The sequence below is a fragment of the Euprymna scolopes genome, chromosome 22 (assembly GCF_053919585.1).
Source record: "Euprymna scolopes isolate OS-2025 chromosome 22, ASM5391958v1, whole genome shotgun sequence".
Lineage (NCBI taxonomy): Eukaryota > Metazoa > Mollusca > Cephalopoda > Sepiida > Sepiolidae > Euprymna > Euprymna scolopes.
Window position 1 is genome coordinate 95,774,593 of NC_136503.1, and position 23,544 is coordinate 95,798,136.

General features: G+C 36.3%; 2 protein-coding genes across 2 annotated transcripts in view; both read left to right on the forward strand.

The window, feature by feature from the left end:
* LOC145243549 (type-1 angiotensin II receptor A-like) overlaps window positions 1–23,544 on the forward strand; it is a 1,077,320-nt gene that overhangs the window by 133,513 nt on the left and 920,263 nt on the right. The window lies entirely within an intron of this gene.
* Window positions 5,808–6,575, forward strand: LOC145243737 (general transcription factor II-I repeat domain-containing protein 2A-like). The gene has a single exon (XM_080106785.1). The coding sequence runs from the start codon at window positions 5,808–5,810 to the stop codon at window positions 6,573–6,575; it is 768 nt and encodes a 255-aa protein (XP_079962911.1).

Here is a 23,544-nt window from a genome sequence, read left to right on the forward strand (position 1 = left end):
AATCGGACAACTCCGGGTAACCCCGTGAGTAAATTATATAAGTTATTAGAATAGGTTGTGTAGATATCAGTTTTGAGGAAAGCAGTCATCTTATATTAATCCTGGTCCTGGATATGACCTTAAACTATATCCAGTGGGGGGGGGCTCAAGCTTGCGGGCTTTGGGGAGTGTGGAGCCACCCTTTAATTGCTATGGCTCCCCGGTCCACTCTGACCCGGAGTGGTAGTACCTGTTAGGGTCTAAACTATGGGTCAAATAGAAACCGACATGAAAACAACAAATATATTCTATTAAGAAATTTTCTTCAAAATCTTTGGATTTGGCATTAAATAACCTGAAAAGGGTTGATATGCCGTAAAACAAAAACAACCAACCAACCTTATATTAATCAGTTTGTACTTTAAAATTATTTTTTTTTGTTTATCTTTGAAATATTTATTTATTAACATGAATAGATTATAACAGAGAAGGAAAAGACGAATGAATTTTCAAATAATTTCCCAAAGGTATTTTCTTCCAAATTATTTGTACCCGTAATAGTAATGATTACTTTTGTCAAATCATCGTCATCTCCATCCTACTGCAGCCGAGATGATGGAGTTAACCAAACTCCATTATCTTTTCTTATCGTTGTTAATATCTGTGCACGCCACAACCACATACATTGGAAAGCAACAGGAATGATCTGACCTTCCATCTATATACTACACCGTGGTAACCCAAAATTGTTTCCCATCTGGTACGTGACATGTTCCGCGTTGCCTGCTACTTCGCTACAACCTCAAAGATTAGACTTAGTTACTCTCTAATGTTCTCATCATATCCATTACGTTTCTGAACTTTTGAGATGCAAATTGGCTATTCACATTATTTGGATTCTTCTGTTCTCATGTTGAGTATCATTTTACAACGTTTCGGTATACTTAAACCTTCTTCAGGGTTTTCTTTCAAACTCGGGAGTGTTTCTGTCGAACTCGGAAATTTTAACGGGATTTCGTACGGAACCCTTTATATACTTTACAGGGATAGCATGTTCTTGTTCCGTCAGTCATGACTGGATATAGTTCCTAAGTAACTCGCAATTGTATTTCTCAGTCGCCCACACTGAGAACTGAACCTTCCACCTTCAGGAAAATATCACTTTTACAATTCACTTTTCTCAAGTATTTTAACCACTGCGGCATGGGTCCTTGCGGACAAGAAAATACAATTGCGAATTACTTAGGACCTCTACCAAGATATAGCTGATGGAACGAGATCATACTACCCCCGTGAAGTGAATAGAGGTTTTCGAGTCTGATAAGATATACCTGAAGAGGTTGCAGGTTACACCACATAGCTCTGTAGAGTGAGGACGAGACCGATTGGTTTTTGTTTTTTAATCCCGAACGATGAAATATACATTTTTAATACTTGCAGTATTACAATTTTTTACTGTTTTAAAGTCATGAACTTATCTTATAGGATTTTACAAAACTGGCGGATATACTCGTTTAACCAAGTGCAAGAGAGATACAAACAAGTGTGCTTAAAGTTACTGTAAGAATATTTGAAGAATCTTGTATGAGTTTCCGAAATAACGGATGGATGCCTCCCATCTTTTAGGGTGCCTATATGTCTATTCCTTCAAAAAAATATAAATATTGAAAACATGTTAACGTATAGTGTATAGATTTTAATATAGAGTTATTAGTGTGTCTGTAGGGAAAGTAGAGAAGATTTACCGTAAAATCGTGTCTGTCTGTCGTGCGGGCTGAGAAAGAAAAACGAAAAGATCCAAGATGGCGACTGTGTTCTTTTAAAACCCATGGTCTCTAACATATTTCTCGAAAAAAATAGCGTCTTACACGTGATTTTGAGGTGAGCTCAGGCACCGGAAAAGCAGGTTAATGCGGGGAGCGGGCAGAAGCATTCAAACCTGAGTAGAGTGAACATCGTAAGACTTTTCCGAACCTGTTTACATTGTACTTAAAGGCAATGATGTTGTAGTCGGTCAGGAAGCAAGCCAACAGAACAGTGTTCCATAGGCGGGCAGTTCTAAGAAATAAGAGTTAAGGCCTGTGTAGAATTAACATCGTCGTGCGAATCAGACTTTTCCGATTCAGTGTCTGAATCTAACGGGATTCGAAACCAGGACTCAATTTTTCGAAACTGTAAACTTTACTGCTGAGCACCTCACTCTGTTTATGGATCACATGTATTTATTTATTTTGCCTACAATATTAGTGAACGCGATCGATGTGTTGTGTGTTGGAGTAGATGCGGTTTTTCAGTGAGTACCTATTTACAATGCCTCCCCACGGGACAGAGTTAGACACCAGAGTCGTTTTTTAACGTGTAGAAAAGGTACAAACATAAAAAAATTGTCTCAGTCGTGAAGGACTGCTCCTTCACCGAGAGAGAAAAAGAAATGGAAGTGCAGCATCCGAAGAACAGATACTACATTTTGATCTTGGGCAAAAGATAGTTTTTCATTTTCCTTCAGTCGAAGTTCTTAGAAATCAAGGTCACCCCTTCCTGAGGCTAACCTCTGATCTCTATAGGAGATACATGGACATTCGAATGTGACGTTACAATTCATTATATTTCAAACACTGGGTTAGTAAAGGACTTGGGAACATTATTTCACTTTAGCCAATGTATCATTTTAATATTGTATAGTATATCTTTCTTTATAGTCTCTTGGTCTTATCGGATTCAGAGACAAAAATTCATTTAGTCTAGTAAGGTACCCAGATTCGCACTGCTATTTGAAGTAGCATTACTTGAAGAAGGGGAACGATTCTTCGTAAAACGTTGTATGGGTTTGCCATACCGAGATCTTATAAAAGTGAGAATGTGCGTGGGATGACACTTCTAAACCAATAGACTTAAAGAATTTTAGATCTATAGATTTGTAATTTGGTATATAGAGTATTCAGACATGTGTAAAAAGGTTTTCATCAATTTTCATCCAACAAAAATGGACGCTAAAGTGATCAAAATTGAAGAATTGGTACGTGGGAGGCTACCAGATGTTTATCTGGCTTCGTTTCACGACTGGGCATGCGCATTCGTGAGATATTAAAGGTTACTTCTGCCAAGTATGTGTTGGTTTGTAAAAACACTTAAAAAGTCGGTGTAATGGTTATCATACTTGACTCACAGTCGTTAGGTTTTCATTTCGATCTGGTCTAAAATCACTTAAAGAAGGTGCCATATTCTTCGTAATGTTACGTATATGTCTGTTTGGTGATCGTCTAGCGATTAAAATGGACAGTTAATTCGTTTATCAATGAATACAAGCCACTTTGTTTATAAAAATCAACTTAGTTTATTTTACGATATATTTAATATACACATTTCATACACAATGACGGCGGCAGGTGGTTAGTGGTAGGGGTGGTCGTGAACTCTGACAATTGTGTCCCTCAGCTGTCCGACTCTCTGGCTGTCCTTTGTTTTGTTTATCTTTTCTTTTTTATTGAAGTATCTTCGACCTCCTAACCTAGTTCGTCACCAGCCCGGGGATTTCATTGTTTATTTTCGTTTGCCTGGTCCGACCCATGGTGCATCTACCACTTGTCTTATTCTTGGATAAGGTCCAAAAAGTGTCTTTAATCTTATAGGTTTCACTTTGTCAACTAAGCTCCAACCCCTGTCCCATCGATGAAATGTTGCATCTCTGTGTCTGTCTTACAAGTATATTAACGGAATATGCTCCGATTAAATCGTTGCTCTTGTGTCCCTTCGACGTACATATCCCCAACAAACCCGCTTAGACACAAAACCACGCCTCTTCACTTTTGAGGTCCCTTAATTCGAGAAAGATTACTACTACAATAGTTTCTTTCTTTGAACAGCTAGACTTTGGAATTACCTTCCTGCTCCCTGCTTCCCTGATTGTACTGAAACGTAGAAGTTTAAATGTAATGTAAACTAACCTCTTATTAATCTTTCTAGATCTAGACAGTCTCAAATAACAGCCCATTCCGTCCAAATGGCGATATGCATTATTAGGGATAAACGTGAGTAAAAAAAATTAGTATGAATTAAAGCAGACATGTCAAACATGCGGTCTGCGGGCCGCATGTGGCCCGCGAGAAGCAGAATTGCAGCCCCATAGACAATTTTAAGCAACTTGGAAAAGTCAAGGAGAAAAACGAAAAGATCAAAATAAGAGGTGAGTTCGAAAAGTAGTTGAAGTTTCTTATCTATCCTCGCTTTAGGAAAGTCTTTTTTGATACTGAGCCCACACATTGAAAGCTTAAAGCGTCACAAATACAACTGCCACGACTTCTCATTACTTCGCTTAGTTTCGCGTTCTAACGCAGGATACCTTTCTTAGCCCTACACCGACTTCCGGCGGTGCCATTCACTTCCTTTTCTCCTGCACGCGAACATGCTCTCCACGCGATAGTTTATCTTTTTTCACTCCCATCTCGACATTCTGCACGCTGTAAGTCCTTCTTTTCTGTCTTTTTTTTTGGGGGGGGAAAGGTATTTGTTTCTCTGAGAGCACACAAAAGCTAAATTTCTGGTGATAAGACAAAAACTTGTCCCCTCGAAAATTTAATCTTCTGCTGGTTGTGGGTTTTGTAAAATTAAGTTTTGTTGCAATTAAAATTATAAATGGTTTCTGCTCACAAAGTAGTATTTATTTTATTTTTCATTAATAAAGATTTTTAGGGATTAATCAAAGAAATAATAGCAACAACGACAGTTAAGAAAGCAATTCTATCCACAATATCATTTTCCTTCTAAAATTCTAATTTTTAAAAATATTTTTAATTCGTTATATCTGTTTTAGTTTTAATTGTACTGTTTTGTTTTTAAATTTTAAATTCGTTCTTTTTTATTTAAAGTTAATAAAAAGTTATTTCGTTACATTGGTTTTGTTAGATTTCTTAAATCTTTTTTCGAATTGCACCCGTGAAAACTGACAAAACATAATTTTACAAAACACACAACCAGCAGAAAATTCAATTTTTTAAGGGACAAACTTTTTGCTTTATCACCGGTAAATTATATTCAGTGCATCCTCAAAGAAACAAATACCTTTTTTTTACAGAATTTATTGACGTTCAATTTCTTCACATCGTTATTTGGACTCACATTTTCATCGTCTTGGGCTTTTAAGCGTTTCCCCCTTCTCTCTATATATATATTTCTCTTTTTTTCTTTCGTTTTCAGTTTTTACCTTCTTCTATTTTCAATAAACCTGTTGAGAAGCAAATTGGCTTTATAAAGTGATAAATATAAAAAACATGGTGTGGCCAGACTTCTAAGCCTTTGATTGATGATTTCAATGTAAATAATAACTTTCCCAAAGTAAGATTAGATAAGAAATTTTAAGTATTCTTCGAACACACCTCTTATTCTGTATTTATGTTATCTACTTTTACGTTTTGTACCGTTTAGGTCCTAAATCGGTATGGCTTTTTACTTTGTGTACTTTTTATTAAAATTGACTTTTATAACTAAAAATATGAATTGGGGAATACTCTTCAGGGGTCAGGTTCCTTTGTGATAGTGGTTTTATTGATATTTTATAAATATTTTTCGTTGGTTTTTATTTTATTTTGACTTTTAAATTTTTTCAGATTGCACACCGTTTTTAAAATGGCTAGTGCGTCTGCGACTAAGAAAAAATGTAAATGAAGTGCGAGTGTTTCAAGAAAAAATGGGGACTACAGTATTTTTGCACAGAAGTGAATGGAAATATACATTGTTTAATTTGTAATAACCATATTTCTACGCCGAAGGCGTATAACCTGCAAATACATTATGAAACGAATCATCTGTCTTATGATATATACGAAGACGCAATGCGTGTTTCAATGCTCAAAGAATTGACGGTTAACTTGACACAGCAACATCCATTTTTTACAAAAAGACAAAAAGTAAATGTCGCTTCCGTTACTGCAAGCCATAAACTCAGCCGATTGATAGCGATGCATGGGAAATCCTACACTGAAGGAGATGTTGTGAAACAATGCTTTATAAAAACGGCCGAAGTTGTGTGTCCGGAAAGAGCACACTTGTTCAAAAATATTTCCCTAACCAGGAACACTGTTGCTGAACGGATTGATGAAATGTCACGTGATTTGAAGCAACAGTTGAAAGCTGAGTCATTAAGATTTGAACAGTTTTCAATTGCAATTGATGAGACTGCAAATATTACTGTGATAGCAAAGCTTGCGGTCTTCTGTGACAATAAATTCAACATTTATGAAGAACTGATTGATCTAATGCCTATGCATGCCACTACAACAAGCCAGAACATCTTTGAGATTGCGGAACGGGTTTTGCATGAATATGATTTAGATTTGAGCAAACTTGTATGCTTGTTTACTGACGTTGCAGCGAATATGGTTGGCAGATATAATGATGTTGCTGTCAAGTTACAAGCAAAAATAAAGAATTTACATCTGGATTTGTCATTTCCATATTTCCACTGTATTATTCATCAACAAAACTTGCGTTCAAATATTTTAAAATTGGATCATGTGCTTAGTTTCGGCATAAAGAGTGAATTCTATCAGAGGTCATTCTCTCAACCACCGTCAATTCAACCTGTTGTTAGAAGATATTGATAATCAGTTTGCCAATGTTCGCTTTTACACAGATGTACGCTGGTTGTCATGTCACAAAGTGTTGAAAAGATTTTATTTGTTAAGACAAGAAATAATCAACTTTTTTGGAGATGAAAGGTGGAAACACTGATGAAATGAAAGATGAAAGTTGGCTACAGGATCTGGTTTTTGCCGTGGACATTACAGCATAATGAAACTATCTTAATTTGAAATTACAAGGTAAAATCAAGCTCATCACTCAGTTGTATGATGACGTCAGATGCTCCATCACAAGTTTCAAATGAAAATTTAATTCATTTTCCTACGTGCAAAGAGCTAAAAATATAGTACTAAAACTAAGTCAGCACTAAGTTTTGCCAAGTATGACAGTCACCTGGAATCATTGTCAAAGGGTTTCCAAAAAGATTTCGTGATTTCTCATATTTGGAGCATTATTGACAGCACCGTTCACTTTTGAAGTGGGAATACCTGATTTTTTTCATACCTTCCGAAAAGGTTTATAAATTTCAGAAAGTTTGTCACCTGCATTCTAGCAATGTTTGGCTCCCCCTACTGTGCGACCAGTCATTTTTTTAAATTAAATTAATAAAGATTGCTCAGAGAACTAGGTTGACTGACAAACACTTATCTTCTCGTAAAGCTCGAGAATACACAGACACTTCAGCCAGACAGACGAAAGCTTGTCAAGAACAAGAGGTGTCAAACCGTAGGACAAAACACGAAACATGTTTGAGTACTTGACAATAAATGCTCATTTTGAATCATAATTTATGTGCATTGCATTTGTTGCATTCAAATACATGTTGGCTATGTATCTTGCTTTTTAAATTTTCGTTATATTGAAATAAAGAACATTTTTATATGTCATACTAATTTCCTTTGTTATATTCTTTTGTAAAACTACAAGTAATTTTAACTTGCATTCTTTAATATGGCCACACTATTTCATGTTTCTTAATTACCGGAAAAAGAAACATATTCAGCAATGACTTTTACTTAACGACTTTGATTATTATTGTAGGGGTGCTGCCCTCATGCCAACAAACTGAGTCCTGCTTCCCCAAGGGGCTCTGAGTTTGACATTCCTGAATTAAAGCATAGTATTCAAGTGTATTTTACGACCGGGGAATTTTATCGGATTTTATAAAAAAAATTTTTTATTCATAATACTGTATGAATAATATCCCCAACTTGAAATAATTTTCTTCCTTTTCTTTTAAAACTAAAAAAAAATGTAAGCACGGGTGTAGTTTTAGAGTGATCGAAGCAGTTGAAATAGTGTTATATTTTTTGTTAGTTTTGTTATTCCTTAATTAGAAAGAATTTATTTTAAATACTTTTATACGTTTAGTTTTAAAAGTACAATCAGGAAACCCGCCTGTAATCATACAAGATTAAACATGGCACCTTAAATATTAACTAATACTCGTGAGACTAACATACTTCAGCCTTCTCTTTTTTTTACACCGTGGTCACCACTTATCAAGGCCCGGAAGCCACTCAGGGATAAGGGTTATTGCAAGTTCATTACATTCGTGTGGATATTTGATGAAGTGTTTACTTAAGGAGGCGGTTCATTAGAAATTTGTTAACGTTGGACGTGAAGACATCAAAGTTGTAGTCAGGTGGGAAGAAGGAAGACGGAACAGAGTTCCACAGGCGTGCAGTTCTAAGAAAGAAACGTTGTTCATGGAATCCACGTTTTGATTTAGGCACAGATAAAGAGTGGGGGAATTTTTCACAGTGGATTCGGCTAGACGGGTGTTTTTCGTGAAAGATTAGCGAGGGGGGACCAGAGATTGGAGTTCAGACGAGCACCTGCCATGGAAATAACGATAAAACAAGGATAAGCTCGCAACGTCTGAACTCCAATCTCTGGTCCCCCCTCGCCAATCTTTCACGAAAAACACCCGTCTAGCCGAATCCACTGTGAAAAATTCCCCCACTCTTTATCTGTGCCAAAATCAAAACGTGGATTCCACGAACAAAGCTTCTTTCTTAGAACTGAACGCCTGTGGAACTCTGTTCCGTCTGTCTGCTTCCTACCTGACTACAACTTGGATGTGTTCAAGTCCAACGTTAGCAAATTCCTAATGAACCGCCTCCTTAAGTAAACACTTCATCAGATCTCCACACTAACGTAATGTACATGCAATAACCCTTATCCCTGAGTGGCTTCCGGGCCTTGATAAGTGTGTGTATGTCGCTTATGCATGTGTAAATGTATTCAACTACTGTGCATATGAAGAGCTGCGTATCTATGTACTGACATGTATGTGCGTATCTATGCACTGACATGTATGTGCGTATCTATGTACTGACATATATGTGCGTATCTATGTATTGACATGTATGTGCGTATCTATGCACTGACATGTATGTGCGTATCTATGTACTGACATGTATGTGCGTATCTATGTACTGACATGTATGTGCGTATCTATGCACTGACATGTATATGCGTATCTATGTACTGACATGTATATGCGTATCTATGTACTGACATGTATATGCGTATCTATGTACTGACATGTATGTGCGTATCTATGTACTGACATGTATGTGCGTATCTATGTACTGACATGTATGTGCGTATCTATGCACTGACATGTGTATGCGTATCTATGTACTGACATGTATGTGCGTATCTATGTACTGACATGTATGTGCGTATCTATGTACTGACATGTATGTGCGTATCTATGCACTGAAATGTATGTGCGTATCTATGTACTGACATGTATATGCGTATCTATGTACTGACATGTATGTGCGTATCTATGTACTGACATGAATGTGCGTATCTATGTACTGACATGTATGTGCGTATCTATGTACTGACATGTATGTGCGTATCTATGTACTGACATGTATGTGCGTATCTATGTACTGACATGTATATGCGTATCTATGTACAGACATGTATATGCGTATATATGTACTGAAATGTATGTGTGTATCTATGTACTGACATGTATGTGCGTATCTATGTACTGACATGTATGTGCGTATCTATGTACTGACATGTATATGCGTATCTATGCACTGACATGTATGTGCGTATCTATGTACTGACATGTATGTGCGTATCTATGTACTGACATGTATATGCGTATCTATGTACTGACATGTATGTGCGTATCTATGCACTGACATGTATGTGCGTATCTATGTACTGACATGTATATGCGTATCTATGTACTGACATGTATGTGCGTATCTATGCACTGACATGTATATGCGTATCTATGTACTGACATGTATATGCGTATCTATGTACTGACATGTATGTGCGTATCTATGTACTGACATGTATGTGCGTATCTATTTACTGACATGTATGTGCGTATCTATGCACTGACATGTATATGCGTATCTATGTACTGACATGTATATGCGTATCTATGTACTGACATGTATGTGCGTATCTATGCACTGACATGTATATGCGTATCTATGTACTGACATGTATATGCGTATCTATGTACTGACATGTATGTGCGTATCTATGTACTGACATGTATATGCGTATCTATGTACTGACATGTATGTGCGTATCTATGTACTGACATGTATGTGCGTATCTATGTACTGACATGTATGTGCGTATCTATGCACTGACATGTATATGCGTATCTATGTACTGACATGTATGTGCGTATCTATGTACTGACATGTATATGCGTATCTATGTACTGACATGTATATGCGTATCTATGTACGGACATGTATATGCGTATCTATGTACTGACATGTATATGCGTATCTATGTACTGACATGTATGTGCGTATCTATGTACTAACATGTATATGCGTATCTATGCACTGACATGTATATGCGTATCTATGTACTGACATGTATATGCGTATCTATGTACTGACATGTATGTGCGTATCTATGTACTGACATGTATATGCGTATCTATGTACTGACATGTATATGCGTATCTATGTACTGACATGTATGTGCGTATCTATGTACTGACATGTATGTGCGTATCTATGTACTGACATGTATGTGCGTATCTATGTACTGACATGTATATGCGTATCTATGTACTGACATGTATGTGCGTATCTATGTACTGACATGCATGTGCGTATCTATGTACTGACATGTATATGCGTATCTATGTACTGACATGTATATGCGTATCTATGTACTGACATGTATGTGCGTATCTATGTACTGACATGTATATGCGTATCTATGTACTGACATCTATGTGCGTATCTATGCACTGACATGTATATGCGTATCTATGTACTGAAATGTATATGCGTATCTATGTACTGACATGTATGTGCGTATCTATGTACTGACATGTATATGCGTATCTATGTACTGACATGTTTGTACGTATCTATGTACTGACATGTATATGCGTATCTATGTACTGACATGTATGTGCCTATCTATGTACTGACATGTATATGCGTATCTATGTACTGACATGTATATGCGTATCTATGTACTAACATGTATGTGTGTGTCTATGTACTGACATGTATGTGCGTATCTATGTACTTACATGTATGTGCGTATCTATGTACTGACATGTATGTGCGTATCTATGTACTGACATGTATATGCGTATCTATGTACTGACATGTATATGCGTATCTATGTACTGACATGTATATGCGTATCTATGCACTGACATGTATATGCGTATCTATGTATGACATGTATATGCGTATCTATGTACTGACATGTATATGCGTATCTATGTACTGACATGTATGTGCGTATCAATGTACTGATATGTATGTGCGTATCTATGTACTGACATGTATGTGCGTATCTATGCACTGACATGTATATGCGTATCTATGTACTAACATGTATGTGTGTGTCTATGTACTGACATGTATGTGCGTATCTATCCACTAACATGTATGTGCGTATCTATGTACTGACATGTATGTGCGTATCTATGCACTGACATGTATATGCGTATCTATGCACTGACATGTATGTGCGTATCTATGCACTGACATGTATGTGCGTATCTATGCACTGACATGTATATGCGTATCTATGTACTGACATGTATGTGCGTATCTATGTACTAACATGTATGTGCGTATCTATGTACTGACATGTATATGCGTATCTATGCACTAACATGTATGTGCGTATCTATGCACTGACATGTATGTGCGTATCTATGTACTGACATGTATGTGCGTATCTATGTACTGACAGGTATGTGCGTATCTATGTACTGACATGTATATGCGTATCTATGCACTGACATGTATATGCGTATCTGTGTACTGACATGTATATGCGTATCTATGTACTGACATGTATATGCATATCTATGTACTGACATGTATGTGCGTATCTATGCACTGACATGTATATGCGTATCTATGTACTGACATGTATATGCGTATCTATGCACTGACATGTATATGCGTATCTATGTACTGACATGTATATGCGTATCTATGCACTGACATGCATGTGCGTATCTATGCACTGACATGTATGTGCGTATCTATGCACTGAAATGTATGTGCGTATCTATGTACTAACATGTATGTGCGTATCTATGTACTGACATGTATATGCGTATCTATGCACTAACATGTATGTGCGTATCTATGCACTGACATGTATGTGCGTATCAATGTACTGATATGTATGTGCGTATCTATGTACTGACATGTATGTGCGTATCTATGCACTGACATGTATGTGCGTATCTATGTACTGACATGTATCTGCGTATCTATGCACTGACATGTATGTGCGTATCTATGCACTGACATGTATGTGCGTATCTATGTACTGACATGTATGTGCGTATCTATGCACTGACATGTATATGCGTATCTATGCACTGACATGTATGTGCGTATCTATGTACTGACATGTATGTGCGTATCTATGCACTGACATGTATATGCGTATCTATGTACTGACATGTATATGCGTATCTATGTACTGACATGTATATGCGTATCTATGCACTGACATGTATGTGTGTATCTATGTACTGACATGTATATGCGTATCTATGCACTGACATGTATGTGCGTATCTATGCACTGACATGTATGTGCGTATCTATGTACTGACATGTATATGCGTATCTATGGACTGACATGTATGTGCGTATCTATGCACTGACATGTATATGCGTATCTATGCACTGACATGTATATGCGTATCTATGTACTGACATGTATATGCGTATCTATGCACTGACATGTATGTGCGTATCTATGTACTGACATGTATATGCGTATCTATGCACTGACATGTATGTGCGTATCTATGCACTGACATGTATGTGCGTATCTATGTACTGACATGTATATGCGTATCTATGCACTAACATGTATGTGCGTATCTATGCACTGACATGTATGTGCGTATCTATGTACTGACATGTATATGCGTATCTATGCACTGACATGTATGTGCGTATCTGTGTACTGACATGTATGTGCGTATCTATGTACTGACATGTATATGCGTATCTATGAACTGACATGTATGTGCGTATCAATGTACTGACATGTATATGCGTATCTATGCACTGACATGTATGTGCGTATCTATGCACTGACATGTATGTGCGTATCTATGCACTGACATGTATGTGCGTATCTATGCACTGACATGTATATGCGTATCTATGCACTGACATGTATATGCGTATCTATGCACTGACATGTATGTGCGTATCTATGCACTGACATGTATGTGCGTATCTATGCACTGACATGTATATGCGTATCTATGTACTGACATGTATATGCGTATCTATGTACTGACATTTATATGCGTATCTATGTACTGACATGTATATGCGTATCTATGTACTGACATGTATGTGCGTATCTATGTACTGACATGTATATGCGTATCTATGCACTGACATGTATGTGCGTATCTATACACTGACATGTATGTGCGTATCTATGCACTGACATGTATATGCGTATCTATGTACTGACATGTATATGCGTATCTATGCACTGACATGTATGTGCGTATCTATGTACTGACATGTATGTGCGTATCTATGTACTGACATGTATATGCGTATCTATGCATTGACATGTATATGCGTATCTGTGTACTGACATGTATATGCGTATCTATGTACTGACATGTATATGCGTATCTATGTACTGACATGTATGTGCGTATCTATGCACTGACATGTATATGCGTATCTATGTACTGACATGTATATGCGTATCTATGCACTGACATGTATATGCGTATCTATGTACTGACATGTATATGCGTATTTATGCACTGACATGTATATGCTTATCTATGTACTGACATGTATGTGCGTATCTATGTACTGACATGTATGTGCGTATCTATGCACTGACATGTATGTGCGTATCTATGCACTGACATGTATATGCGTATCTATGTACTGACATGTATATGCGTATCTATGTACTGACATGTATGTGCGTATCTATGTACTGACATGTATATGCGTATCTATGTACTGACATGTATGTGCGTATCTATGCACTGACATGTATATGCGTATCTATGTACTGACATGTATGTGCGTATGTATGTACTGACATGTATGTACGTATCTATGCACTGACATGTATATGCGTATCTATGTACTGACATCTATATGCGTATCTATGTACTGACATGTATATGCGTATCTATGTACTGACATGTATATGCGTATCTATGTACTGACATGTATGTGCGTATCTATGTACTGACATGTATATGCGTATCTATGTACTGACATGTATGTGCGTATCTATGCACTGACATGTATATGCGTATCTATGTACTGACATGTATATGCGTATCTATGTACTGGCATGTATATGCGTATCTATGTACTGACATGTATGTGCGTATCTATGTACTGACATGTATGTGCGTATCTATGTACTGACATGTATATGCGTATCTATGTACTGGCATGTATATGCGTATCTATGTACTGACATGTATGTGCGTATCTATGTACTGACATTTATGTGCGTATCTATGTACTGACATGTATATGCGTATCTATGTACTGACATGTATGTGCGTATCTATGCACTGACATGTATATGCGTATCTATGTACTGACATGTATATGCGTATCTATGTACTGACATGTATGTGCGTATCTATGTACTGACATGTATATGCGTATCTATGTCCTGACATGTATGTGCGCATCTATGTACTGACATGTATGTGCGTATCTATGTACTGACATGTATATGCGTATCTGTGCACTGACATGTATATGCGTATCTATGTACTGACATGTATGTGCGTATCTATGTACTGACATGTACATGCGTATCTATGTACTGACATGTATATGCGTATCTATGTACTGACATGTATATGCGTATCTATGTACTGACATGTATGTGCGTATCTATGTACTGACATGTATATGCGTATCTATGTACTGACATGTATATGCGTATCTATGTACTGACATGTATATGCGTATCTATGTACTGACATGTTTGTACGTATCTATGTACTGACTGATGGGGCTACTATCAGAGGCAGCAACTACTGTGGCACTATGTTGTGATTTGGGCAGCAAGATGTCGGTTCCCGTTACACTTGAACTTCTGCATGTCAGTACAGTTAGGGAAGCAGGGACCTGGAATGGAATTCCAGAGTCTAGCGGTTCTGGGGAAGAAACTACTGGAGTAGAAAGATCCTATACATCCAGGGATCTCTACGGTGTTGGGGTGGGATTTAGCTGCCTGTCGGGTTTGTCGAGGGTGTCTAAGTCGTGGGAGCACAAGTGTCTGCAGTTCGTCAGAGCATTCACCATTAGAATACTTGTAGAACAATCAGAGGGATACAACGTTTCGTCGATGGGACCGAGGCTGAAGCTTAGATGCAAGTTCAGGACCTATCAGATTGGCGACTCTATTTTGAACCTTGTCTAGGACCGAGAGACTAGCAGCAGATGCACCAGCCCAAATTACACTCTTACTCTTTCCTACATTCCCCACAATCCACTAAAACTCTCAATAAAACCTCTTTAATCTTCCAGATAAATCCTTTCCTGCAATAAGCTTATTGTCCCCAAAATCTTTAAAAAACAACTTAAAGAAAAAAAAAAAATGCTTCATCTTCTCACAAAACTCCCTCACCTATTCGACGTCACCCTCGCTCACTGCTGTTATTACCATTTTTGCAAAGATATGTATAACTGGCAACCAGTTCATCATCTTCCCTTACTTCAGAGAGTTGAACTTGACGCTTGCCAAATACTCTCCTCACCTTTGAATGAACTCAATCCACCGCGTGATAATATTCTACACTTATTCATCAAAGCGTTTTCTTTTTGATAACCTCAAACACAAGACCTTTTCATATGTGCTTATCCACTAAGATATTTATTCTTTGGACCATATATAATTTCGGGCCGGGATTAAAGTGTAGTATCTGTTCTGGCAGATACTGCAAGCAAAGACCATATGCGGGGGAAACCTCACATATAAGACCTGGGTCAATATAGGGGCAACCCTTCATACCAATTGTCACTATCCAGCTCCCCTACTCCCCGGGGAGTTGGTCTCCATTTCCCCTTCACTCTTCACTTTAAAAATCGGCCTTGTGCCCAATTTGCTCAGTGGGGAAGCAAATAAATACCTCAAAGTGTAGTATCTGTTCCAACAGATACTGCAAGCAAAGACCATATGTGGGGGTAACCCCAGATATTAGACCTTGGTCAATGTAGGGGCAACACTTCATACCAATTATCACTATCCAGCTCCCATTTCCCAACCATCGGGAGCTGGTCCCATTTTTGCCTTCCCCTCCCCCTCTCTCTCTCCTTATTAAAAAACGGCCTTGTGCCTAATTTGCTCAGTGGGGAAGCAAATAAATACATACTGCAAGCAAAGACCATATGTGGGGGCGACTCCACATATAAGACCTTGGTTAATGAAGGGACAACCCTTCATACAAATTGTCACTATCCAGCTCCCCTACTCCCCAGGGAGTTGGTCCCCATTTCTCCTTCACTCCTCACTTTAAAAATCGGCCTTGAGCATAATTTTCTCGGTGGGGGAGCAAATAAATACCTCAAATTGTAGTATCTGTTCTTCAGATGCTGCACTTCAATTTCTTGTTCTCTGTCAGTGGAGGAGAAATCCTTCATGACTGAGACAATTTTTATTTTTGTTCCTTTTCTCCACGTTAAAAAACGACCCTGGTGTCTAACTCTGTCCCGTGGGGAGGCATTGTAAATAGGAACAACAGGCACTCGAACTTTTATTTCTACCATTTTCCCGATTACCTGATTTTTGGACACAACAACCAATATTTTTCCTTTTTACCCCATCTGTTTCATTTTCACACTAAGATGGTGCTTTTCATACTTAGTTTCTTTATGGATTTATCTAACTCCCCCATACCGATGAAGAGGAAAGTATTTCTTTGAAACACCGCGGATTAAGGACTTGCACCTCTATTTGTGTTTACTTTCCGAAAGATAAATGTGTGTTCAACTTTTGCTAAAGGTTTTATCCACATAATTTATTAAACATGTGCCCAGTCAGATACGAAGGGTGTGCAATAAGTAATACCCCTGACCCACTTCCCATAGCAGTAGAGCATCGAAACTTGACACAGTTATTAGTCTCTCTCTACATAAGAACAACCCAAAGTTATGCATTTCTCCCATCGTTTGATGCAGCTCTGGAGACCGTTTTTGTAGAATACCTCAGGTTGATCCTGCAACTACGACGTGACTTCAGAAATCAAGGCTGCATCATCTGGGAAACGCTTTCCTTTCAAAAACAACTTCATGGCTGGGAAGAGGTGAAAGTCAGAGGGTGCAGGGTCAGGAGCGTAGGGATGATAGTGGAGGATTGCATAACCACACGCCCGTGCTTCTGATCTGGCGACATGCGAGTTGTGGACCGGAGTGCTGTCCTGCAGGAGGAGAGTACCTTTGCTGATCTTGCCCCGCCTCTTGATTTTGATAGCTTTCCTTAATTTCCTCAAAAGTGAACCATAATAGGCTCCTGTAATTGTAGTACCCTTTGCCAGGAAATTTGTCATCATTACTCCGTTTTGATCTCAGAAGACTGTGAGCATGACCTTGCCAGCGGAGGGATGCACCCTTGCCTTCTTTGGAGGTGGTGAGTCCAAGTGCTTCCACTGCATTGACTGGGCTGTTGTCTCTGGATCATAGTGATGGATGCGGATTTCATCCTGTGTAATCAGTCTTTTGAAAAAGTTTGGCTCATCTTCTTGGCACATTTCCAAATTCATCCTCGAGCACTCGATGCGTTCTCGCTTCTAGAATGGTGTGAGTAACCTTGGAATCTATCTGGCAGACACGTTATGCATATGCTAATGGTCAGGAATAATAGTTTCCACAGAACCTGTACTAATCTTGACATCTTGACTTCCGGCCATGTTTGAATTCACGATGCCAGCGTTTTACAAGGTCCTATGATGGGGTATTATCACCATAAGTTTCTTTCATTTCATCAAAAGTCTCCTGTGGTGTGCGTCCTTTCAAATTCAAAAACCGGATCACTGCTCGACAATCAATAGGTTCCATTTCAGACCTGACTCAGTTCAAACACATGTAAAACAGAAACCGCAAGAAGTTCAGAGATGTTATCTGCCACATAACACGTAGAGATGTAAATCATTGCCCATGCAAAATTTCAGCTAGATCAGACAACTGGAAGGGGTATTAATTATTGGACGTATCTCGTAATGAAAGCTCAAGATGGGAGATAGAACAATTATACAAATGGAAATAAAAGTATGTAATTTATAAAAAAATTGCAACAAAATCAGTTGTTTGACAAAAGAGTGAAGATAGTTTTTAATTTTTCTGTATAACAATCGATTTCACTAGAAGCCTCATCTCATCAGAAATGTTATTAGCAAAATAGATGTAGGTAATTAAAAAAAATTCTTATTACCACGTACACTGAAAATTAAAAAAGATAATACTGCCAAAGCATAATTCCAAGTTCACATAACGAGTATACGTTAACAGTAACAAAATCCAATTAATATTGGTATATTCCAGAATAAACGGTTGGAAGATAAAATCCAAGTTAGGCATACATGGTGATCAATTGTTTTAAATGTGGTGGTACCCTTTGAAAAACCTTTTAAATAACTTGATCTTCGTGCAGGCAAAATACGAGAATGATTTAAGGGAAAAACAGTTTTATTTTCGTAATACCATACGTATATATTTCCAATTCTTTATTAAAACGATCACAAGAAATATACAAAAAAATAACAAATAGCGATTAAAGATTTGTTTACTTAGAGCCTTTGTCAGATATTATAATTATATTCAAAACAGTACGTCACAGTTAATATGAGAACATAAAACAAATTATTCGATTGGCTAAAAGAAAAAAGAGAACAAGTAACAACATCTCTGATTGGCCTACGGAAATCAGAAAGCATAAATAAACAGATTTAAATCATGTAAAAACCATACAACTGACATATAGTGGATTGCTTATATATATATATATATATATATATATATATATATATATATATATATATATATATATATATATATATAAGGTAAAATTAAAAGCCAAGAACAATGCGAGATTTTTTTTTTATATAGAGTAAAATTAAATGCAAACAAAAGAAATAAAGTTCTTTTTTTTGTTGTTTGTTTTTTCTTTTTCACACAAATTTTAACTCTAAACAACAGTAATTTTTTTTTCTGTTGTATTCAATGGTGATATATATATGGTGATTTATATCACCATTGAATACAACAGAAAAAAAAATTACTGTTGTTTAGAGTTAAAATTAGTGTGAAAAAGAAAAAACAAACAACAAAAAAAAGAACTTTATTTCTTTTGTTTGCATTTAATTTTACTCTATATAAAAAAAAAAATCTCGCATTGTTCTTGGCTTTTAATTTTACCTTATAATTTTCTTCAACAATGCTTCAAGCAAACTACAACCTACTTATATATATATGTATGTGTGTGTGTGTGTGTATATCTGTCTCTGCGTGTAAATATATGTGCAAACATTTATGTATGTGCATGTGTATTTTTTAGTATATATATATATATATGTATATATTCATACATTTATGTATGCATATATATATATATATATATATATATATATGTATGTATATATTTGTACATGTGAGTATTTGTTTGTATCCGTATGTGTATGTACATATTAATATATAAATTAATAAAAAGTAGCGTGTCGTCTCTGTCTTTAAACGATTCAATTTGGAAACGTCGTTTTCGTTCTTTTTCGAACGAGAAATAGCCCGTGATTTACAAATGAGCATCATAGCGTTTCTCCTCATAACGTCTTATCTCCTTTGAATTCTTGTTCTCTCTTGGAATAAATAATATCGTAAGAATTCAAAAGATTGGACGGTTAAAGGCGTATTTCTTCATTTTTATTTACTGTTTAATTTTTAATTTTTCGTTTATATGTGTATATGTACTGTGTGCATGTGTGTATGTGCGTACTTATTTGTGTATATATTTAAAACCGACGTGGCATCTTCCCATTGGCTATACCCTCTTCTCCTCCCCCTTCCTTCCTTCCTTCCTTCCTTCCTTTACTATTCCTCTTTTTCCCCGTGCATCCTCATACTTTCACTACACCGATGAAGACTGAAGGATCGGTCGAAAATTATGTACTTGTAAAAAAAGTGTTTTAATTTTTTTTTTCATAATACTAATTTGTATTCCTGCACGTCACCAATTGAAAACGAATAAAGAAAAGTTATAAGCTTTTATACTTTTCGTATTCTTTTTTATTCGTTTCCATTCATATATATAAATATATATATATGAACAAATGATTAATAAAACATGATTATTAAAAGACATCTTGAAAAAGATTTTTTCAAGATGTCTTTTAACATGTTTTATTAATCATTTGTTCATATTATAAGTTCTATTTCCTTTTCGGTTTTATTGAGCTTTTCCGTCTGGTTGAGATTACTTTACTTGTAAATATTAACTCTTTAATATTTATAATATATTTTAAGTTTAGCATTTTGATTACCTTGGTAAACTTATTGTAATTTATATATATATATATATATATATATATATATATGAATGGAGATGTATAAAAAAGAATACGAAAAGTATAAAAGCTTATAACTTGCATATGTATGTCTGTCTGTCTGTCTGTCTGTCAGGAGAGAGAGAGAGAGAGAGAGAGTGGAAGAAAGAGTGTTACACATTTCGTTTGGGAATAAGGAGTTATTATTCATTCAGATATCACGTATCGCGCATTTTTAATATACGTATCAATCAATCTTATAGAAATATATATGTTTTTCTTAATTATCGATGTCTATGAATAATTAAATGTCTGTAATGTTATAAATATTATTAAGTTGACAATACATTTCCTGAACTTAATCTAATTCAACTGTTATTATTCAACAATCATATATATATATATATACTTATTTATATATAGAATTATATCTATAATATAAAGCTGAATGTATGTGTTTGCGCGTGTGTGCGCGTGTGCGCGCATGTGTGTGTGTGTCTGGTCACGAATACGCTCCTATATGGTTGACTATTTTAAAAAACTGATTACATATAATGATAGAAGATGTATCGAGACACAGGAATGGGTATGTTTGATCTGGCAGAACAGTGGTTCATTTCTATTGTGGAGTCTGCGTTTGCGCCTGGTCCACAAATATGGAAATACAAAAAAAATTAAAATAAAAAAAACGTTTACAAGTGTTTTTGATATAGATGTACATAAGAATACTTTGATAAGTATGTTTTAACTTTAATATGGATGGAATAATAAACTTGAGGGGTCTTCGTTCGCGCCTGGCCTCCAGAGAATGAAAATAGGCACAAACATTAATAAAGACTTTTCATATCTATCTGCGTAAGTATACTTTGATAATTATATTTCAGTTTGAAGAAATATGGTATAATAACATTATGGGGTGTTCGTTCGTGCCTGACGTCCAAAGAATGGAAATATGTCACAAAGTTTGACAAGGTTTTTTAATATAGATCCACAGAATATTGTGATAAGTGTTTCAGTGTGAACAGGTATGGTATAATAAATTATGGGGTTTATCTATTTTATTTTTACTTTCATCATATTTTGCTTTGGTTTTGATACCCTCAAATTCGAAGCTATCTCTTTACAACCCTTCCTTTTCATAACCTATTATACTAGAGTCCATTTTCTGTAGGCTGTTATAGGAGCCTATTCGTGACCAGACACACACACACACACACACACACACACACACACACACACACACACACACACACAGGGAGAGAGAGACATTCAGCTTTATATATACATATATATAAACGTAAAATGTCGTGAAACAAAAAAAGCTACATTTCAAACATTTTAACAAGAAATGTACATTTATTTTAAACTAGCGGGGGTACCTGGCGTTGCCCGAGTGTTTGTTTCCGGGACGGGGGGGGAGTTTTAAAAAATGTTATGGGAGGTAAGTAGGAAGGATCAAACCCGGAGTCATGAGTAAAAGTAGGAAAATAAAGTGTGAAAAAAAAAAAAAACATCTGCAACGTTAACAGTTCGGCCACCAAGAAAAGTCCATTCCAGTTGTTTAGGAAAAAAAAAAAAAAAAACACTATGGTAGGTCGGCGCGAACGTGAAAATATAATGTGAATTGTCCAGCAACCTAACCACTACGCCACAGAGCACTGCAGCTTAGTTCAGTGATTTTAAATAACTTAACATGATAGAACTACGAAGCCAAACCGGTGTTCTCTTCTCAACTGTTCCTTGTGAACGATCTCGAAACGGTGTTAAGTGGTGGCAGGGGGAGGAGGAATTTTTAAGAGAGAAAATATTTTACCACTTCCATTGATCTTAACCGATTTTAACCGATTTTGGCCGTGACTTCTCAGCAGAAAAAGTATAAAAATCTAAGATTATCGAGGAATTTGAGAACTAATAAGCCTATAACAAACCTCAGATATTGTTCTGCCGTTTGTGCATAATGTATTTGCATGAAATAGCTTGATTTTTAATCCTATTAAGGTCAAAATCCCACGGGAAAAAATGAGTTCATTTTATTTATATAGATAGATAGAAGAAGAAGATAGAAGAGAAGAGAAGAAGAGATGAGGAACTTTACACATGATAAAAATGAAAAGGTAAAATTTTAAAAATAAGTAATTTATTAAAAAATAGTTATTACTTCATAAAAAACATAAAATAGTAAATAAATACGAATATGAATATATAATAGCTCACATTCAATATAAATTACGATCCCTTTTTAGAACAATAATTTCGGGTTTTCAATACTTGATTGATACGAATCTTATATTTGTTCAATATACATGATTTCTCCATGTTAGCTCAATACATCAAGTGATTTCTAACATTGTCTGGAGCGATTGCCATAAAGAAATTGCTGTTTTCTGTATTAGCATCCATTTTATCCCTCAATTTCCTTTGTAGGTAATGAACCTGGACGTAACATCTTACTGGTTTGGCCGATTAAAAAAACATTACACGAAGGAAGCTGACTTGTTGGGAAATGTTCTTACGTAGGTTTATTAACGGAATGCCTCTGATAAGTATCGAAAATCGATCATCAGAAATTCGACTCAAGAAGGTCCGGTTTTGACCAAAGTTAACTGTTACAATATTTTGGAATATAGTCGGGAGATTCTATTTATAAACGATGCTGCTGGGAACTGACGAATCGAATTAATTCACGTTCTGCTACCAACCAATCAGAAACACGAATTGCTCCATAAATATTAAACCTTTCTGTAGTTATTTCGCGTATGCTTTTTTCCGTCTCAACAAGGGAAGAATATTTTGCTCTATGGATTACAACTCGAGAACTGTCTACTGCAAACAAGTCAACTCCCAGAACTTGTGTAGAACAACGAACCATCGGAAACTGTTCTGAAACTAAACTGGTGGGAGATGTCCTTTTCTCTTCGCTGCAACCTCTATCTC

Coding starts and splice junctions, on each gene's coding strand:
- LOC145243737 (XM_080106785.1), top strand. CDS start 5,808: ATGCGTGTTTCAATGCTCAAAGAATTGACGGTTAACTTGACACAGCAA.